The 19,831-nt window shown below is 46.9% G+C and overlaps 1 protein-coding gene across 3 annotated transcripts in view; it reads right to left on the bottom strand.

Moving 5' to 3' along the window:
* Positions 1-1,365: 1,365 nt before the first annotated feature.
* The window catches only part of CHD2 (chromodomain helicase DNA binding protein 2), a 70,448-nt gene continuing 51,982 nt past the window's right edge, over positions 1,366-19,831 (bottom strand). For all 3 annotated transcript variants that reach the window (XM_050309903.1, XM_050309904.1, XM_050309905.1), the window contains 18 exons: positions 19,240-19,388; positions 18,623-18,719; positions 17,790-17,882; positions 17,138-17,311; positions 16,048-16,223; positions 14,550-14,591; positions 13,404-13,543; positions 12,541-12,679; positions 12,251-12,401; positions 10,803-10,925; positions 10,370-10,498; positions 9,486-9,626; positions 8,207-8,341; positions 6,903-7,081; positions 6,333-6,432; positions 5,645-5,861; positions 5,032-5,281; positions 1,366-4,917 (listed from right to left, as the gene is read on the bottom strand). In XM_050309903.1, coding sequence (XP_050165860.1) covers positions 4,584-4,917; positions 5,032-5,281; positions 5,645-5,861; positions 6,333-6,432; positions 6,903-7,081; positions 8,207-8,341; positions 9,486-9,626; positions 10,370-10,498; positions 10,803-10,925; positions 12,251-12,401; positions 12,541-12,679; positions 13,404-13,543; positions 14,550-14,591; positions 16,048-16,223; positions 17,138-17,311; positions 17,790-17,882; positions 18,623-18,719; positions 19,240-19,388 — 2,769 coding nt within the window. In that variant the 3' untranslated portion in view covers positions 1,366-4,583. The remainder of the gene's footprint in view (positions 4,918-5,031; positions 5,282-5,644; positions 5,862-6,332; positions 6,433-6,902; positions 7,082-8,206; positions 8,342-9,485; positions 9,627-10,369; positions 10,499-10,802; positions 10,926-12,250; positions 12,402-12,540; positions 12,680-13,403; positions 13,544-14,549; positions 14,592-16,047; positions 16,224-17,137; positions 17,312-17,789; positions 17,883-18,622; positions 18,720-19,239; positions 19,389-19,831) is intronic.

The raw sequence follows: 19,831 nt of genomic DNA, 5'->3' as shown, positions 1-19,831 counted from the left end.
TTTCTGGGAACTGGCTGCCCTCTAGAGGGTCCACTCTGGCATAAAGCACAGCAGGGGGCTTCCCAGCCTACCCATCCTCTCACTGAGGTGGATGCAAGGCAGGACTGCGGGTCCTGCTCCCTGTGCCAGTGTTGCCGGACACTTGGGGTCCCCTTGCCAAGGTGAATCAGTGGGAGTGACCACGGCTCCATCCTGTGCTCCCAGCCGGAGCTCCAGCCCTGCCCAGCACCCTGGGATGGCCATGGCACTACATGGAGCATGTCCTTATGGATAATATGTTTCTTTGGGACTGGCTGGACCTGCCTGACAGTGAGAAGGGATCATTTTTCCATCATCTTTGAGAGGGATTTAACTCTTCTCAGTGTGGTGCTGTGGAGATGGGTGGGCAGGGGGATGCTGGGCTGAGCTCTGCCAGGAAGATGGTGTCCCCAGCGTCAGGGTGCCCCTATCCTTACCTGCCTCCTTAAATTAAAAAAAAAAAAAAAAAAAAAGTTAAAAAAATCACAATCCTCAGGTAGAGTCACCCCCCATGCTCCAGGCACGTACACCCAAACCAGCTCCGTGCAGCCCCTGTGCCTCCCTCCAGCCGAGCCCCTCTCCCTGCCACAGCCCCATGGCTAACAGCCAGTCACTCTTTCCATTAGGAAATCCATTTTTCAGGAGCATATAACTCAGCTGTGAAATTTCACTCTTGGCTGAAACTTGGCTTAGCAGCAGAGAGGCTGGGAAGGGCTGGACCCAGTGGCTACAGGTGTGAAAAGTGCTTTTCACAATGAGCTTTTATAACTTGGGAGAAATGGCTCCAATCCCTGCTCCCTGCCCTGCCGTGTGGGCCTCAGCATGAGCAGTGGAGGGTAACAACCAAACCAAAGCAGCCTGCTGGGTGCCATCACATCCCACCTGGGGAGAGGCACATCCTGCCCAGGAGGGGCCAGAGACAGAGTGAAGAACTCCACCAACTCAGCAGGAGCAGAACTCCTTTTGGAGAATGGGGAATTCTCCCCAGAAAGGGTCAAAAATAAGTTTACACGTGTCCAGAGATCCAGAAAATCCGGAGGTTGGATAAACACATAAACAGTTGGTGTCATCGCAGTGAAATCCTGGTGAATATGAGCGAGGGAATGCCTGGCTCCTCCTGATCAGGTGGAAATTCCCATCCAAAAGGGTTTCCAAGTCTCTATCACCACAGACTGTGAAACTATGTAAAAGCAGCCAAGAAGATGCTTATTCCTGCACAGTGAAAATATCCATCGTGGATTGCCTGTGGCTGTCAGGAAAGGGCCCTGTCATCCCAAAACAGCCCCCAGAGCTGCCTTTGTACCCAGGGGCTGCAGGGCCCCCAGAGACACCACGCTGGGGCCGTTCTGAAAATCTCAGTAACACTTTTTAATATACAAGAATCAAAAGTACAGCAGTTTTACAATGTAGGAAAATTTCATACATACTATATAAACAACATATTTACATCAGAAATCACTAGGACAGTGGCATTTCTTTCACAAATATAAATTAATATTAATTACTGTTTTTAGTCAACAGGTTTAAAAGTTCGTATTTTTTACAGTAAGAGTCCTTCTCTCCCTGGAGGGGAGGCAGAGGTTGGGAGGAAATGGGTGAAAGCAGAATAGTATTTTTGTGTGGATCACAAACCGTTCACGCAAGGACTTCAGTGCGTTGTTACACATCCGTTTTGGTTGGGACCACATCGCCTGTCCCCACAGCAGGTTTTGGTCTTCAGGACTTCCACCATGTGAATTCACAACTTTACACCATTTCCAAAGAGGTCAGGCTAAAAAACTTCTTTTTTTTTTTCTTTTTTTTTTTTTTAATAAAACCCCATCAAGTTACTATTTTTTCCTGCAAAGAGGCTGGAGGGAATCCAGCAGCCAGTTTGGAAGGAAGAGCTGTACCAGGTGTTGACACAAACACCACAGGGAAGTTTATGGCTGTGGATGTGTCCCCTCCGATCCCACTCACATCCAAGTGACTGTGTCTGGTCATGGTCCCTAAGCTGAGGGGACATAAAATGTGTGTGTGTGTCTATGTGTGTCTGTGTGTGCTCAGGGAGAACATTCTCCCAAATCTCATTCTCCAGCTTCACTGAAACCAAACCCAGCAAAGACCTACCCACCACAAGTGGACAAAATGATGTGCCTTCAGCATCACTATGAAGTGACAGCAGGGACAGCTCTCTGGTGGACATGAGTAAAGCTGTTGCTGTTGCACAAGAAGGAAACCCAAACCAAACTCATACCTGGAACCCACGATGTGCAGAACCCCCCATATCTGGACACAGAAAATGCCTCTTGCCAGGTTCAAGATTTTCCTGCACCAACCCCAACACTGGCTGGCCAGTATTGCCTTTGCTACAAGAGTATGGCACGAACTTCCCACCATGACAGCACCACCTAGGGACAAAAAGAGCAATTCTCTTTGCCCCCTCTGAGGTTTCTTCCATTTTCACATTAAAAGCTAATACCTCTGAAAAGAAAGGACCTCTTTGTTGAATACCACTGGCTGCAGTCACAGCTTAGTGGGAAAAGCTGCGGAAACGTGCTCTCTCCACACCTCCCACTGCCTGGCAGCTCCAAGGAGGACTGTGGAAGACTTGCCTTCACCTCGCCCTGCACAGGTAAACACAAGTGTAGCATTTTCTCAGGGCAGCAAGTGCCCCTAAGGAAACAAAACTGCCCTGAATTTGGTGGAAATCTTGCAAAATAAAAACAAAAAGGAAGAAAAACCCTTCCCGCGTGTCCCGGGCTCAGAAGGAGTGACGGCAGCAGATTTCCAGGGATACACTGCATGGAGGGGACATGGGATATATTAGTGTCGGTTTGCATGCGCCTTCCAAGGCACTCGCTGGAGTCAGGAAACCAGCCCTGAACACCCATCTGCCCTCAGTCATTTGGGGAAAGGACATCACAGCTTATTAGGGTCAAATACTGGCATCTTAACAGGAGGCCCAGCTTCTGTCTCCCGTCAAAGAGAGGAGTCTGGAACGGCCTGGTTTAACACTTTAACACTGAGCTTTTTAACACCTCCCTTTAACACTGAGCTCTGGGAGGCGATGCATCCTCAGACACCAAGCTCTGGGCAGTCTGTCTTTTGGGAGATCTTTGTGGTGTCCAGGGAACTCCAACCTGAAAAATAATCACCCAGACTACTTCTGGCCAGCAATCTGTGCGCAACCACAGCAACAGAGTCCAGGCTGGATGCTGGTTTGCATCAAATGCTGTGGCTTGAATACTTGGAGTGTTTGCTCTGAAGTCCACTGAACTGGGCTGCAGACTCCTCTTTTCCCTCTGCCATGCTGGGCTCTTAAGACATTTGCTCCAAGGATCAGTCCTGAATTCCTTCTTCGCTCCCTGCTCACTGAGGTGCTAAGTCCCCAGGCTCATTTCTAATTTAGACCGACGGAAGGTCTGTAACTGCAGGTACTTTTAGCAATTCTGAGTCACTGCCGGAAGAGTGGCAGGAATTTGACCATTCCTGAACAGTGGATTCCTATTTCTCTTTGTTCTACCACCCTTTATCCTTCAGTTGCAGTAAAGGTTTGTGATCACTGCTTCATGAAGCACAGAGAGAAATTATTTGCCCAAAGACCAGAGCACTTCAGTGGGAGGGAGACTGTAAGTTCCAGGATCCCCAGATGCCCAGAGCCATCTTTTGATCTTGCAGCTCCCAGCCAGCACCTGTTAGTTCCTGGACCACCCAAGCTGCCCATGCCAGAAGAGAAGAGTTTTGTTATGAATTCCTGATCCCTGTCCACTAGGAAATACTGATCTCACCCCAATTTCTTTCCTACTGGTTAGAAGTGAATTAAGCCTTTGCTAAGGAAGTCGGTCTTTTTTTCATGTATCCCAACTCCTGCCCTCCCCAGAGCCAAGATTTGCCTGTTCCAGCCCTGGAGATGGGAGGAAGATCCCCCCCAGCTCTCCTGTTGCAGGGGACAACAGAAATCAGAGCAGAGCCAGTTTCTTGAAATGGATAAAGACATGGAAATGATTACATGGCCAGGAAAGTGATGGATTGTCACCAGCATAGATCATTCTGCAGGAACAGCAAGTCCCTCTTTCAACCAAAGTTGGCTGCTGAGGGTCTTTCCTGTCCCTCCTTGAATACATCCTCCCATTGCCCCATGCTGGTTACACACAAATCCCTGCCAAACCAGTTTATCCTCAATCCCAAAGCAGCATCTGTCACATAACATCAAGTTGGAGCAGGCTCAAAGCCTTCTGCACCATCCTAAGCAGCATCAATCTGCCTTCTCCTTCTGAGGAAACACTGGCTGGGGAAAATTCCCTTGGGTCCATTGGACTGAGGAAAACAAAAACAAAGACCGAGGCAGCAAGGCTGGTTCCATGATAGAACAGTTCAATGGTAAAAAAGGGGAAAGGGAATGGGAATCCAAACCAGAATCAAGAATTAGGGAAAATCTTCCTCCACCCACTCCCCCATAATCCTCCTTGACCCAGCCAGACGATAGCAGCATGTTCAGAATTTCTCGTTGCTGGCTTGGAGAAAGCAGCCACCGCCACACCAGTACGAGTATTTCAGATGTGCGCTTTCCCCTCTCAGCCTCTTTATGCTTTCCGAATGTTCCAGTTATAATCTGGATTGTTTTTCTGTTCCAATGACCTATCCAGAGGTGACCTGTGATCCAGAGGTGACTTGGAATCGTGGGGGGATTTCTGAGAGGGGGGCGAGCGAGGGTCCGACACTGCAGGGTGAGACGGAGGGAGGGGCTGTTTGTAATCTCCCAGTTTGTCTGTGTGGAAGGACCTGTAGTGGTCCGAAGGTCCTTGGCCATGGTATCCCATGGGCGGCCTGTGATCAGACATCCGTCGGAAATCCTGCTGGTGGTAGTTCTGAGGCCGGAAGTCATCGGACCGTCGACGTTTGGACTCGTGGTGGTGCCTGCGGAGGGAAAACAAACAGGTGGAGATCAGTTTTCCCAAGGAGAGCCTGGCCAACACGGTGCATCCTTTCAAACCCCTCCCAGCCTGCCTGAGGTGACAGGGAGTTAATTACCTGTCATAATAGTCTCGGTGGCCCCTGTGGTCTCGGTCGCTGTTGTACTGCTCGTACGGCCTCTTGCGGGAGAGGTTGTTTGGTCTGTAGTTCCCGGAGCTCCGGTGGGGATCCCCCCGCGACCGCCGGTCCCCGTAGTGGTGGTCCTTGTACCAGTGCTGCTCGTACTGGTGGTGCCTCTCCCCGCCCCACATCTGGTTGCTGTTGCCACCGTAGTTGAACTTTCGATCCCTCTGCCAGTCTCCTCGGTCTGCCACGAGGAAAGAGCATCTCTAAGTCTCTTTCATACTTTAGTTTAAGCCCATTGCTTTGCTGAATTCTCACAGAAATTGTAACTATTGGTGCCCCTTTAACTTTCTCCTCCCTGAACTGTGTGGGCCTGATTTTCTTCTTTGAATTTCTTTATCATTATTCTGACAAATCTTATTGTGTCCCATTCTTATGTTCTTTTCCTCACTACATCATCGTGTTTTCTAGTCCAGCAATAAGTACAATGGTAAAATTTGTTCTATCCCATCACCTTTAAACATGACCAGTCACAGTCCCCAGAAGGATTAGTGTCCAGGAGCATGAGGTTAGAAGGGGTGGTTTCTCCTGGCTTGCCAGCACTCACCTGTGTTGCTGAAGTGCCTCTTGTTTGGGTGGCCATAGTTGTCACGTGGGTGCCCATGCATCTGCTGCTGGGTGTGGGAAGGGGGCATATGGATCTTCTGGGAATGAGGATTGTGAGGCACGTGAGACTGGGACATGACGGAATCGCGGCTGGAGCCTGAAGGCTCTGGGCGGAACGGCTTCTTCATGCTGGACGTGTCCTCCTTCTTTTTCTGCTCCTGCAAGGTGGAAGAGAGGGATATAGCTCAGCTGGTCTTCCATCAAAAGATCTGGGCTCTGTGCAGAATGGCCTTGTCTGTCAGGTTCTGGATTTTCCTGCCTCTTCGAAGACTTGGTGAACCAACTGTGCCCGAGGCAAACATGGTGGAGGACAGGCACAGTTTTGCAGCTCTGCTTCTACACTTCCCTCTACAGGGCAGCACGCCAGGCTTTTCACTCTGAAGGGCAACTCAACACCATGTGCCACACCAAACAATGCTTTTTCTTGGTCAGAACAGCCAGGACAAAGTGACCAGAAATGCCACATGAAAGTGAAGGCAAAGGCAGCCAGACCGTTTAGATGTTCAGAAAATCACAGACTGCCCAAACAACAACTAAGAACACCCACGGTAAGAGGCAGAAAGTATTGGCATTTCAAGTGCACCAACATTTAAAGACAGCAATCAAAGGGAAGGCACTTCAGCTCTCACCTCCTCTTCCTGTGATCTTTTCTTATGAGCCATCTTGTAGAGTTTGTGTAGTTTTCTGGCATCAAATTCTGTGAATTTTGACACAAATATCCATAGGTTCCTAGAAGGACATGAACGTTTTCTGTTAATTGCTACATCAGCAGTTTAACTGCCAACTGCTTCCAAACCAGCACCAAATCAATTTGACCCTCTCTGGAAAACAGTCTCAAACCAGCACAGGACAGGATGAATAAAACCAACACTTGCAGAAAAAACCCTCACCTGGGACTGGTCATGAAAAACCATCCCTGGAAGTGTTCAAGGCCAGGTTGGATGGGGCTCTGAGCAACCTGGTATCATGGAAGACATCCCTGCTCATGGTAGGGGGGTTGGAAATAATCTTTAAGGTCCCTCCCAACCCAAAACATTTCAAAATTCTGTGATTCTATGGACTGAGTGGGCTAGAGAACACAAGATTTCACTGGTTAAATAACAGGTAAATGGCACATTCACTCACATAGAACTCAGCAGCCTCTAACTACCATTTCAAAATATCCTAGACCAGCCAAGGAAAACAAAATGATCCCTCACCTTCTCCATAGCTTGATGTGATCCTGGTCAGTGTAGGCTTTAAGGCACTCAGAGATGCGGTCACCAATTTTTAGGAGGCAGTTGCGTGTGTGCTCCAGCTGTTCTTGAACTGTCAGTCCCTTATCAGGCTTATCAAGCTGCTTCAGTGCTTTTTTGACTGGTCTCATCCTTTCCTTGCACTTGAAAGAGCAATACAGAGGAGAAAGTGATTAATTTGGCACAGGCCTCTACACTGTTCTCCTGTTAATCAGACAGAGCTGCAAGAAGTTCATTAGAACGAGATATTAACTTTATCTGACCATTAGACAAGGAGAAATCAGCTATAAAATAGCAATTTGTTGGACATGCTGCAGATAATAATCAGGAAAAGACAAGAGTCTCCCCACCTCCACTGCCTCTGCCTTTTTGAGGGGAACAAGTTGCCTTGCAAGCTGTAACCACACATGGTCTGCTCCCACACAGATCCCACAGCAGGCAGAGAAGCGTATCCAAGTATCCACACACTGAACCAGCAGCCCCAGCTGAAGGAGAGCTCACTCAGTCCTGCTCTTCCCTATCTGCAGTCACTTTAATGCTCCCTTTTACCAAAACTGGCAGGCACGAGATGAAAGCATCTTTTTCAGCCGTGCACATCAACACTGGACACAGACAGGAAATCAGACAGCTTTCTACTGCCTGACTGGACCTTCCATGTATCACAGAGGAAAAGTTATAGAAAAAGACAAAAAATAACAGAGACCTGAGGTGAATATACAGCTTTGCATTGAGAAAACTGTTTTTAAGAAGTGGTATTTCAGCCAAGGAGAATCTGCCACGACAACTTTTACTAAAAGGCTATTTTTACAACAAGCCTTGTGGGCACGTTTGCTGTTAAAGCATTTACACAGCTCTGTACCTCCCAGAGCCATACAAGGTCACCCTCTAGGCTCTATTTCTCTGCCTGGAAGAGCCCCAGTGGCTCCTTGGCTTCTACATGGAAGGGATTGCCACACAAGGCTGCAGGGTCTTCTGTAACCCAGGGCTGCCAAAAGAGAAGTGAGAACTTACCAGCTGAAGCAGAGAGCCCCTGTGCTTGCTCTGCTGGCTCTGCTAACATGCTACCAATGGGTAGAACAGAGGCTGGTGGTCAGATCTCGTCCAGGATTGTCCTGCCCTGCTCTCAGATTGGCCAGAGGAAATCCCTGTGAGGTGCTAGGAGAGGGTTCACACCCTGACACCTACAACACGTCCTTCGATAACATCTAAGCAAACCCCTTGCTGGGCTCTCTGCCACTGCCCTCCCATCTCCTGAGGAAAATACTCACTATGCTGAATGTTTCTTGGTCCAGATCATCATCCTCATCTTCGCCAATGGGGATCGGTTCACTCCCTGCAGTAATGTGGACGGGACCTTGCGATCTCTTCCCTTTGCTCCCAGATTTGGCCTCACCACCTTTAGGCTTTACAAGGACAAATTACACACATCACACGACGAGCCAGACTGCAGGATCCCAACTGATCCAAATAACAGCCTCTGCACTATTGTTACTGGCAGTTGTTAAACTCTGGGCACTGCTCCTACAACTTTCCTCCCAGAATCAAAAACTGTTGAGCTGCAATGGCTCTATTTGGCTTTACATCACCCCTAAGGGAGCAGAGAGAACTCAGAGCCAACAGTTTGGACATGAATATGATATTCACACTCATGGAGAGAAAACCAAGTGCTGAAGACTTGGAAGAGAGTTTAAGTGAAAGAATATCCCTCCCTTGCAAAGGACAGAGCTCAGGGTAGTCTCACGTCTACAAGGATCTGCAACTTCATGTGATGTCACCAGTTTTGAAATCATGGCCTGTTCATGTAAAATTTTACTTACATGACTTATCTGCAGTCAAAGCCATACCAAAAATCACTAGAAAGCAAACTTTACTCTACATATACAACAAAACTTGGTTTGCACTTACGACCTCAGTGTCAAAGCACACTGGGCATGCAGCACATACCTGTTCCTTGGACAGGTACTTCAGGTCATTGTTATGAGAGGTTTTTATCCCCCTTCCAATTTGAACCCAGCCTCAGGGCAGTTGTACCCAAGATTCAAGAAAAATTTTAGTCTCCAACATACCAGGGATGTTGAAACACTCATTCTGGTTGAGTCCTGAACAGTGACAATGACAACTTTTCAGTCTCGGTGGTGTGGGCAGTTAGGTCATTTGGGTGAGTTTAAATTAAAGGGGAATAAAGACAAGGAACTGCCAACTCTGTAATAAATCACAGCTGAACAGAACTTCAATCTGGGTGCTCCAGGCTCTTCTCCTGTTCTTCCTTAACACCAGCTATGTGGCCGTATCACTGTCACAGGGACAGTTGTACTTTAAAGGCAGTCTGAAAAAACTTTTTCCTTTTTGCTCATGTTCCATTAACCTTTAGGACATACTGCCTTTTCTACTTTTTATGGCAAGAAGGGCTAAAAACAGGATACCACCTCACCCCCAGTGCTTCATTGATGTCTCTTCACACAGGGCCTTTCATGAATCCCAAGTCTCACAGTTTGTCCTTCTGCTCAGGGACTTTCCTATCAAACTGCTCCTGAGAGTACCACATACCTTCTCTTTCTTGTCTTTTGTTTTCTTTTTCTCTTTATCACTTTCCTTTTCTTTCTTAGAGGATGTCTGTTTTTCCTTGTTCTCTTTGTTCTCTTTCTTCTTCTGTTTCTTTTTCACCGGGCTCTTGTCCAAGCCATCCTCCTAGAAAACCAGTCACAGCACAAAGTTGGAGTCCTCACCTCATGTACACTTTCTTCCAATAAAACTTACATCCTTAAAACGCAGGCAACTTTTGAGGTACATCCAAATTTGCCCTCACACCTCTTTAACCAGACAGCAAGCCCTGCTTAAGCAGCTGCCATCCACCCAAACTCGACAAAAGGCTATAAAAACCAGAGGAGCCCCAGTCTGTGACAAGCTGGCAAAGCTGCAGATCTGCACTGCTCTCCTGTGCCAGCTGTGCTCCAGAACGCTCAGCCCCTGAGGTAGATACCGATCAGCACATGAACAAAAAGCCTTAGACTACAAGCCAAACCACTCAAAGACAGAACGTTTTCTAAGCAACAGCATGACCTTGGTAAACTCCAACTTCACCACTGGCTGACGTGCCCAAAAGGGGAGAGAAACAATTCTTCTTTCTCTCCTTTATAAGGGCAGCAGGCTTTGTCCTAAGACAACCTTTCCTCCAAGTCAGTATGTGGATGTGTGTGGCCATTCTAGGATGCCCCAAAACACTTCAAGCACTGATCTAAAAGAGTAGGTGGGAAAGGTCCTTCTTTCACCCTGACAGCTGTATGTATGTTTTTGTAATTTGCCAGTCCTGTGGGAATTCAGTCTGTAGTGCGCCCTGACTCCCCAGAGCTTTGCTGAGGGTGCTTCTTAAGGTGAGTTTGGGCACAGCTCAAGGAAACCTGGAAAAGCCACTATCCACCAGGTTGACTCACCTTGACTTCACCTTCTTCTGACTGGTTGTCTGAGTGCCGAGGAGAGGAGAGTTCATTCCCATGCTCATCTTTGACTTTGGGAGCCTTGTTCTCTTTCTTTACTCGTGGTTTCCTCTTCTTTAGCTTGCCCTGGTGAAAACACAGAAGTAGTCAGGGCAAGCAAACAGCTACTTCCTGGGGACATGTCTCCTGAACACCTTGCAAACAGCTGCAGGCCCTGCAGGATGGCAGGAAGCCTGATGAGCCCCAGTAAGTGCACCAATTACCTGCCCCTCACTAATTACCATTTCAATATCACAATGCAATCAGACAACAGACAAGCCCATATTCCCTCACGGAGATGATGTTCAGTGACCTGGGAACACAGAATGTCCCCCCGCCATCAGCCAACCACTCCTCTTGAAATCCCCAGAACCAGGCAGCCACATCTCACCTCTTCCCCATCTTTCATGTTTTCTTTCTTGTCCAGGTCTTTCTTCAGCAGTTTCAGTAGATAATCAACTCGGGTTTGGAGCTGTTTTCCCTGAGGCTTCTTATCTGTCTCAACAGGTAGGATCTTTGACAAAGCAGAAAAAAAAAATATACCTACATGCACAAAGCTTGACAAAAGAGATACACACTACCATCAGTCCTTCCAGGCCCAGCAAAGGGCTGGAGATCCTGCACCTTCTGGGGGAACAAGCAGGCTCAAGAATTCCTTCCCCCTCTCACACAGACTCTCCCTGTCTGGCTAGAAGTGAAACTCATAGCAAACAAGCATCCCTCCCCTTAGACTTCTGCAGAGGTTGAAGGACCCCAAGGCAACACTCTAGGTTCTCTGTGATCTTTCTTGAAGAAAAGAGATCTTTTCCTGAAGAAAAACAAACAACTTTACAAACTATATTTGGGACCTTGTGTTGCAAAACTGAATCCACTCTCCTTGACACATCAGATTTGTTTGTGGCAGCCTTGTCACAGCAGGCTGATCCCTCTGGTAACCTGAGACATTGCCACAGCAGCGGTACAGATGCAGAATTTTTAGTGGAAAACAAGGCTCCAAGGGGCCACTTTGTGGGAAGCATCTCAAGTTGTCAACTAGGTTAGTTTCATATTTCATTGGAAACTGGGTGGTGTGTCTCAGGCAGTTGTTTCCACTGTAAGATGCCTTTCTGAACTCCACACATTAAGGGCTCTCAGCCACAGCATGATCTTTGCTAAAAGCACTAGCAGGGATGTTATGGGGATGTCACATATTGGCAGCAAAGCTGGTGTGGAGATTCCCGATGCTCCTCAGCCCTGTGCTGCAGTTTGGTCTTTCCACAGCACTGACACAACGGATGGAGGCTTATTTTTAACCCAGATCATTTCAACATGGTCCCTGTAAACTGTTCTTGTGGGCATGACTGAGGAACAGAGGAACTAGATGGAGACTTTCCAGCTGACTGTGCTGCCATCACCAGTCATGTAACTATGCCCTCAAAGCTAACACAGACCAGTCTTGACATAAGCGGTGTCAAATCTGCGAAAAATAACTTCCACACAGAAATTCAGACTCAGCTTCTTGTGAGATGCACAAGGAAACATCAAGTCATGATTATGCAATGCAGCCTCTTCTGTCCTGTGCATGCAGCCACACATGTCAGCACTGCCATTTTCTTCCTGCATCACTTCAGTGTGGTTCATGTGGTACTGCTCAGGGAAAATGTACTGCCCATCAAATAACACAGCTCTGCTTTCCATCGAGCATGCAACATTCCGTGAAGGTCACTGTTTCCCTCATTATTATTTATTGTTATTTTTGGAGTAGTTATAAACACAAACATCTGTTTCTGGAGTAAATGAACCATTTTCTCTATAAGCACTGCAATGGACCCAATGGAAGCAGCAAGCAAAGCAACCTACCTTATCGGATAACTTCAATTCCGGATCTGTTTTAATTAGCTCCCAGTTTCCATAACCATGCTCGTAAATTCCCACTAACAAGCGAGAATCCTCCTCCACTCCCCAGTCTACATCAAAATGAGCAGCTTTGACACGGCACGTCAGGCGGTACCTAAAGGCATTTCAAACACGAGCCACTTTTAATGCTGTGGAGGACAAAGCAAATCCACATATCCAGGCTATTCACTTTCCACTACAAAATCCAAATTCCCTGAGCCGCTTTCTGCACTGCCTGCTTTAGCCAAACTCACTTCTTCCTTTCCTCTGGGTCTGCGGGAATGGATTTATGCAGCATCTCAAACTCCTCTTCGTGCTGGATGATGGATTTCACGTTGACTTGGACACCAGAAATCTTGATAGTAGGACCTCGTCTTTTTCCAGGTCCTTTCCCTGCTCAACAATAAAACACAGCAACTAAGAGACCTCTTACAGAAAGAAGTGCCTCTGTAAAAATATCTTCACAGACAGTGATCAAGACCTTGCCTCAACCTCTTATCTAAACATAATAAGGCCTAAAATATAAGTTTTCTTACATTAACTCACTTAGATCTGCAATCCAAACACCTCCCAGAATCATTTTGTTAAAAATACATCTAAGTGTGCTGGGAGCTGTTGCTTCAGCAGTTTTGTTCAGCTGCAACAGACCCAGCAGGAAATCCAGCCCTGACCCTTTATCTCTAAACCAATAGCACAGAACAGCCATACAGACAGTGGATGATGATTCCAGCTCTGGGAAGTGCTAACTTGGATCCAGCTTCACCATGGAGTACACAGCACCAGCTTGCTTCCCAGTCCCAGGAGCAGTTAAAATTTGGGCTTTGTGGCCCAGCATTAAATAAGCTGATCCCTTCAGTGTCTCCCCATGAAAACACATGTCCAGCAGAAGCCAAGCGACCCAAGTGACACTTTCCAGTCTGAGCAGAAGGCTCAGGAGTTTCTCTCCATTGGTGAGAGCTGCCTGGCAGAGATGGAATGGTTTAAGTGTGTGCTTGTTTTATTGCTTCTAAGTCACAATGTGGCACACTCCCCATCCAGCATGGGAACAGTTTCCTTTCCAGCTCCGTGGAACAATCCCAAAAATATCATAACAGTAGCACACAACCCTCTTGCCTACCTTCCCCGGGATTTTCTTTCAGCTGCTCCTCGTATTCTTGCATTGCTGACACACAGCTGTTGTGGATGAGCTCCCCTAACCGTTTCAGATCAGCCACAGATTTATCCACCAGCTCAGCATCTCGGGCAATACACTCCAACCTGGGAAAGGGGGAAAGAGTTTTGTATTTGATAAAGAATATCTCCTCCCAGTCATCTCCTAGTCAACTGTTCCACAACTTTTAGTACTCAATACTGTACATATATGAATGCATGAAACATGCAGGAGTTGAGTTTGTGCAGGAAACAACCCAGTGTTTAGTCTTTTTTTAGGTCTAACAGCTGCAGTTCAGATGTAGAATAACTGATCCAGTCCTTTAGATTTTTTTAGGACTAAAGCAAAGGTGAGAGCTGTCTGACTTGGGGACAAGAGGGACCCTCCATGACTGCCCACTGTTTCCTCAGGCTTTCCCAGTTCCATATTAACTCCATCTGATGGTCCAAAGCTGCCATCTGCTGTCCCTTTTGCCTGCCTGAAGACTCACACACAAGCCCTGTATTTCACAATAGAAGAGTACAACCAGCTGAGAAAACACTGTAATTCTCATACAATGTATGCAGGGAACTCTGCCTCAGCCCTGAGACCTCAGCAGGGGCTTTCCAGCCCCACCACATACGGCATCTCCCTTTCCCCCTCACTCATGCTGGGTCACAGCACTCAGTCAGGGCTCTGCTGACCCACGCTCGAGGATGGTGTGTGCCTCTCCTCGTTTCCCTTCAAGAGGGATAGAGCATGGAAAGATGCTCCAAATTCAGTTTTGAGGCTAACGTGCAGAGAGGAGCTTGGCAAGCATTTTGGGTAGTATTTGCTGTTCCAACAGCTGCTCCCTCTCTTTGCTAGGCTGAGTGGGAATGCCCCAAGGGCAGGACTCTGCCAGCAGGACGATGCTGTTACGTAGCCCGGCGCCACAACTGCTCGAGATGCTTTTGGCCAGCACTCACCGGTGCCCATCAACTGAGACACGAGGGACTGCACAGCAGTGCTTGTGTTCCTGATGACATGACAGCAAGGTTCAAACACCCACAGCTATGTGTGTGTCTGGCTCTGCTCAGAAATACAATGTCCCTCCGTGATTCCCCTCTGGAGCAGGGCCAGGGTGGGACTCACCTTTCAAGAGGCAATCCAAACTTCTTGTAAGCCTTGATAAACCTAAGGAAAAAAAAAATAAAAAGACTAAACTAACTGCCATAAAAAGAAGGTCCAGTATCACAAATACACTTGAATGTATTAATTACAGCTTGCCACATTATCACCCTTGCATTCCCCATTGATTAGCTCAGCATCCCTCAGCACTGGGAAGCTTCACCCATTAGCCCCCACACAGAGTTCTGTGACCTTGGCTGGAGAAGAACACAACATTATTATGAATGTTGAGTGTTTGACAGATGACAAAAAAAAAAAAAGGAGAGTCATAACTGTAGTGTAAAAAAAAAACATAGAAGAAAGCACTGGCTCACACCATGCTGGTAATTATTAACTTAATTTTTCCACGAAGAAAAGAGGCATTAAATCAATGTCATTAGTAATTTTAAGGCTCAAGCTGTAAATGTAGCAACCCATCACAGAAGAGCCAAGTGTGGTTCAATCCATCACAGAGGTCTGCAGACAAGGATTGTTATTTATTTTTATGTCTTATTTTTATTGTGAAAATCTCTGCCATGGCTAACACAACTTTAGGCCAAGAGTCAAATGTTGCTGCAATCGAACAGTGCCTTGTGCTGGGAGTAGACCCAGTGGCTACAGCTAAGGTTATTTTTCAAATTAATTATTTTTTTGCCTTCTTTTTTTCATCTTCTGCTTTTTCAGCTTCTTTCTGTTACACCACAATAACCTAAATGGCTGCTATATTTCATATTGTAACACATCCTTCCTGCTCCATGGTTTCAAGATGGACATGGGACAGCTACCACAGTCCAGAAAATCTGGTATCTCCTGCTTAAAAATATACCAACTCAGATATGGAGAGAGTCAAGGAAAACTCATAACCCTCTCTTTTCCATCTTTGGCTGAACATCTGGGCAGAGCTGTAACACAAAGATCTTTGGGAAAGATTCAAGAATTAGAAGATAAAAGAAGAAAACAATACCCTGGAATTCAGCCCCCCACTGCCTCTCCAAGGACTGACACACAACTGCTGGGATCAACGGGACCAGTGCTTCTCATGGGGTCACTTTGCCAGAGCCTGCCTTTCACTTAGAGCTTAAATCAGCAGGATAACTGCCAGAAAAATGTCAGGAAGGTCAGAGCCCTTGGCTTCTCCACTCTGTATCTCATGGCACCTAAGACCTCACATGTTACATGGAATTAGCTCAATCCCCTTGGCCGAGGAAAGGCAGTTACAAGAAGAATTAATTTTAGGAAGGTACAAGCTTCACTGTAGCCTGACTAAAGAAAATCCAATCCATTTTTCACTGACCTGGATGTTAAGGTCAGCTGGGAACAAACTGAACTATATAAAGGTGCAGAAGCTGTCTCAATGAACCAGCTCCACCCAACCGTTGATGTGCTTACAGGTGAACACTTCTTGGATTAATCTGGGATTTTCTTAACCTGCATGGCACTTCTATATTTGTTTTCTGAACTGTCTCTTGTGCTCAGCACTGACCTCCTGATTTCAGCATCAGTAAATCCTTCCACAGTGTCTTTTCTAACACTCCGAGGACGTCCCCTGCGCTTTGGTCTCTTCTCGTCATCGGTGTCGTCAGTCTCGCTCTCTGATCCAGATGATCTCTGCAGCCTTCTCTTAGTTTCTGCATCTGATTCACTGTCATTTGTCTGAGCCTGCATGTACCAGAAGAACAGCAGCACAGTTAACAACTGCTAATTTAATCAGCTAACAACCTTTTCTGTCCCTCCTGCACTGGCACTGTTTAACGTACAGGCTGTAAAACACCTCGGCATTCATTCCTAAAGATGCAAGAGCCCATGTAACCACCCCAGAAAGGCTGCACACCCTTGCAGTTTCACAGCTGGCAAAGGCTCTGGTGCTCATCCTCCCTGTACAGCCAGCAGTTTCACAACTGTATTTGGTTTACTAAGGTTATGAGACATTAAAACACACTGATTTCCATGGGTTTGTGCCACAGTCCCTTAGACTATTTTGAAAACCAGGACTCCATAGAAATTAATCTGGATTCATCCAACACGAATTATCCTTCTCTCTGTGTTTTTCCCCAGCTCATCCAGAGAACAGTTCATAATCCATTGAAGTCACCATATCCCAGAAGAACCTCCTTGCACAGCCAGCTTTGCTTTGGACTGGGGTAGATGCCACGACCTAAAGAAGAACTCAGGAAGACACCATCTCCTTTGCCCCTCAAAACCCACATTTAGGCAAGAGCAGCCCAGGGAGCTAGAGAGTCCAAGGAAAACAAAGAGCCAAAAAATGGCAAAATCTGCAGTAAAATCCAATACAATTGGATACTTTGCCTTGTGGCCACTACAGGTTCTCTTTGTTTGCTAAGATGAGTCACAACAAATTTAGTCTGGGCCCTCACACTGCATCCCAAACCATGGGCCTGTTGCCTAAATGGCTGTGCACAATGCCAACAACAGGTCAATGTACTGCCTCTGTGCTTTATTCCCAACCAACTTTGGAGGAGGAAAATAATCTCAGATGGCAAGGGGGCTTCCCTTGAGCATTGCCTTTGCCAGCTCTTGCCTCCTGCCTCTCAGCTCCTCGAGATGGGCTGTACCTTTTTAGTTGAGCTCCGGATTCGAGGCAGCATGTAGATTTCCTCCAACTCTTTCTGCCTTTCTTCCTCCTCCACCTTCTTCCTCTGTTCCTCTGGAATGATATCATCCCAGTCCTTCTGGGACCGCTCATCCAGCTCTGTCTCTTCCTCCTCCATGGTTGCAAAGTTGGCGACCTTTCACAAGCACAGGAAAAGTTTTAGCAATTCCCTCCCCTGGCAGGAACACTCCTGGGCTGTCTGCTAAGCCTCAACTCCTGCCCCATAGGAATTCTGCCAGCACTTCCATAAACTACTTCATAATTAATTCCTATGTCACTGCATTCCTGGTTCCCTGCCATGTTTTTGGACTTACAGCTTTTGAGGAAGTACGTGCAGTTTAAGAAGTACTGCTGAGCCTTTGTTAATTATTGGCTTTGTTTCCAAATTTGGTAAATTCTGTATTTTATTCACAGCCTTCAGAACCACTTACTCAAAATCAAATTAATACATACATCGGTGGGGGTTGGAACTAGATAAGGTCCCTTCCAACCCAAACCATTCTGTGATTCTGTGATCTCTCTGGGGTGTTCCTGCCTGTTACTGACCTTACCACCATGGCAGGATGTGGGGAGCCACATTCCCACACCCCACTACAGAGCCTGGGGGTCCATACCTTGAACTGGGAGAGGAGCTCGTCGGTGGCACTGGTGGACACTTCATTCTCCCGTGTTTCAGCCAGACGCAGAATCTCATCGATGTCCATCTCCTACCAGTCAGGGAGAAGGAGGGATAAAGCAGAGGATACCGAGCACAGCGGGAAATAAGAGGCTTTGAGAACAGACTTGTGTGCTGATATGAGCTAAATAAAGTGCAAATATCTGCAGGGTGCCGTCCCCGAGGGCTGGGATGAACGATCTCAAGTGGCACAACAGAGTATAAATAAGGTGACAGGACAGAAGAAAAGGACTATCGAGGCTGAACAGTCGGGAAAATTTCCAGACAGTGAGATATATGAACTGTGGACAGTCTTCCTTGGGAGAAGCTCTGCTGCTTGGGCCATTTAGAGAAGCGGTCAAAGCACTCAATACTAAATTGTCAAGCAATGCTGCACTGAGGCAGAAGAAAGCGACTTATTCACTTCACCTCACTGTGCTGACTCCTGCCTCTCGGAGAACAACCAAAAAAGGATGCTGACAACAAGTGCTCAGAAGAGGCAGGGAGAGCAGCTTTCAGCAGGCTGTGCTATAACCAGCTAATGAATCCTTAGCAGACAAGGGACTCCCTTGGTGACCTTTACTATTTAATCCCCAACAGCAAGGCTTTCCTCAACACCCTGATCCTCCAATCCCAGACTCTTCCCTCAAGCTTCTCCAGACTCACACGTGTCCTATTCACTGACCTGCTCTCATGCACAGGACAAGTACAAAGTGGGGGCAACCACACACAACCCTTCATGCAGACCTGCAGACAACAACAAACTGCTTTGAGATTTCAATTTCAAACTACCTGAGGCTCTGACTCTTCCCCTTCAAGCTCCTTGAAGAGATCTTCAGCTCCAAACTTCAGAATAGCTGTCAGCTCCTCTTTGTTGAAAGGATTTGAGCTGCAAGAGCAAGTGAGAAGGAAAAGGTGTTTTGAGTTGTTAAGTCAGCACTGCTACAGCACAAAACCACACCAAAGTTATTCCTAATTGAAGCAAGGAGTAAGTTTTCTATCCAGCTCTAAAAAGTTTTTTTATTAATCTCTTTCCTGCTCTAACAAGGATAATGACTATAAAGGGAACCACTTCCATCTACTGAGGGGGAAATGGGGAGAGGCTGAGGTCACTGCCAAAGTGCAGCTTTTCTACAACCACAACCAGGTTCCCTCAGACCAGGGTGATCTCTGGGTGGAAGGCAGAAGGAAAAACAAGTAATGCATTAAAACTAGGTTTTAACTTCTGATCATCTTTATCCTATGTGTCCAAATTAATGGCTGTATAAGCCAAATCAGTGGAAGCTGCCATTATTTATTAGCCTTCTGCCCTATACCCTACCCAATAAATATTGGGAAATACCAGCAGGTGAGGCTGGTTATGCCACACACTGTTCCAGACATCTCTGCCTCCTAACACAGTCACGTACTTGGATCTCCCAGAGTTGTTGTCCAGAACAGTCCGGCCAGTGGTGTCCATACGCTGGATAACCAAATGATCCAGCACCATTTTCTTCTTGGCTCTCTCAATGATCTCCTCCTCCACTGTCCCCTTTGTGACCAGGCGGTAAATATTCACCTGGGGGGTAAAAAGAGAACAGAGCTATTTCCTGGACCTGACCATGCTCTGCTGACACAACAATACAACCCTCAGCTGTTTCACAGGAGGCTGGTCTGCTGACATTGTCTATTCACATATAGATGTGGTTTTACAGGAGAAAAACAAGCACATTCTCTTTACATCTCAGGGGACCCAGTTAAAATCAGGATGGTTAACACACATCTTGTAGTGTGCCCAAGCACAGAGTAAATTTTCTTCCAAAACAATCATACTAAATTCAAACTATCTAAATTCACATAACTAATAAACCCCCAGTAAAGGTGATGCTCTACTTGCTAAGTCTTTCTGGGCAAGAAAGAACAAAGTTCATTAGGCTGAGAAGTGTAACAGGTTGGGTTCTTGGTTTTGAACTGTCCCAGGACCCAAAGCCAACATGAAGGCTTGGCATCTGGCAAACTTGG

This window comes from Myiozetetes cayanensis, unplaced genomic scaffold (genome assembly GCF_022539395.1).
Source record: "Myiozetetes cayanensis isolate MyiCay16 unplaced genomic scaffold, myiCay2020 scf14, whole genome shotgun sequence".
In the NCBI taxonomy this organism is placed as follows: Eukaryota; Metazoa; Chordata; class Aves; order Passeriformes; family Tyrannidae; genus Myiozetetes; species Myiozetetes cayanensis.
The sequence above is the reverse complement of the archived record's forward strand: the minus strand, read 5'-3'. Positions and strand labels throughout refer to the sequence as shown.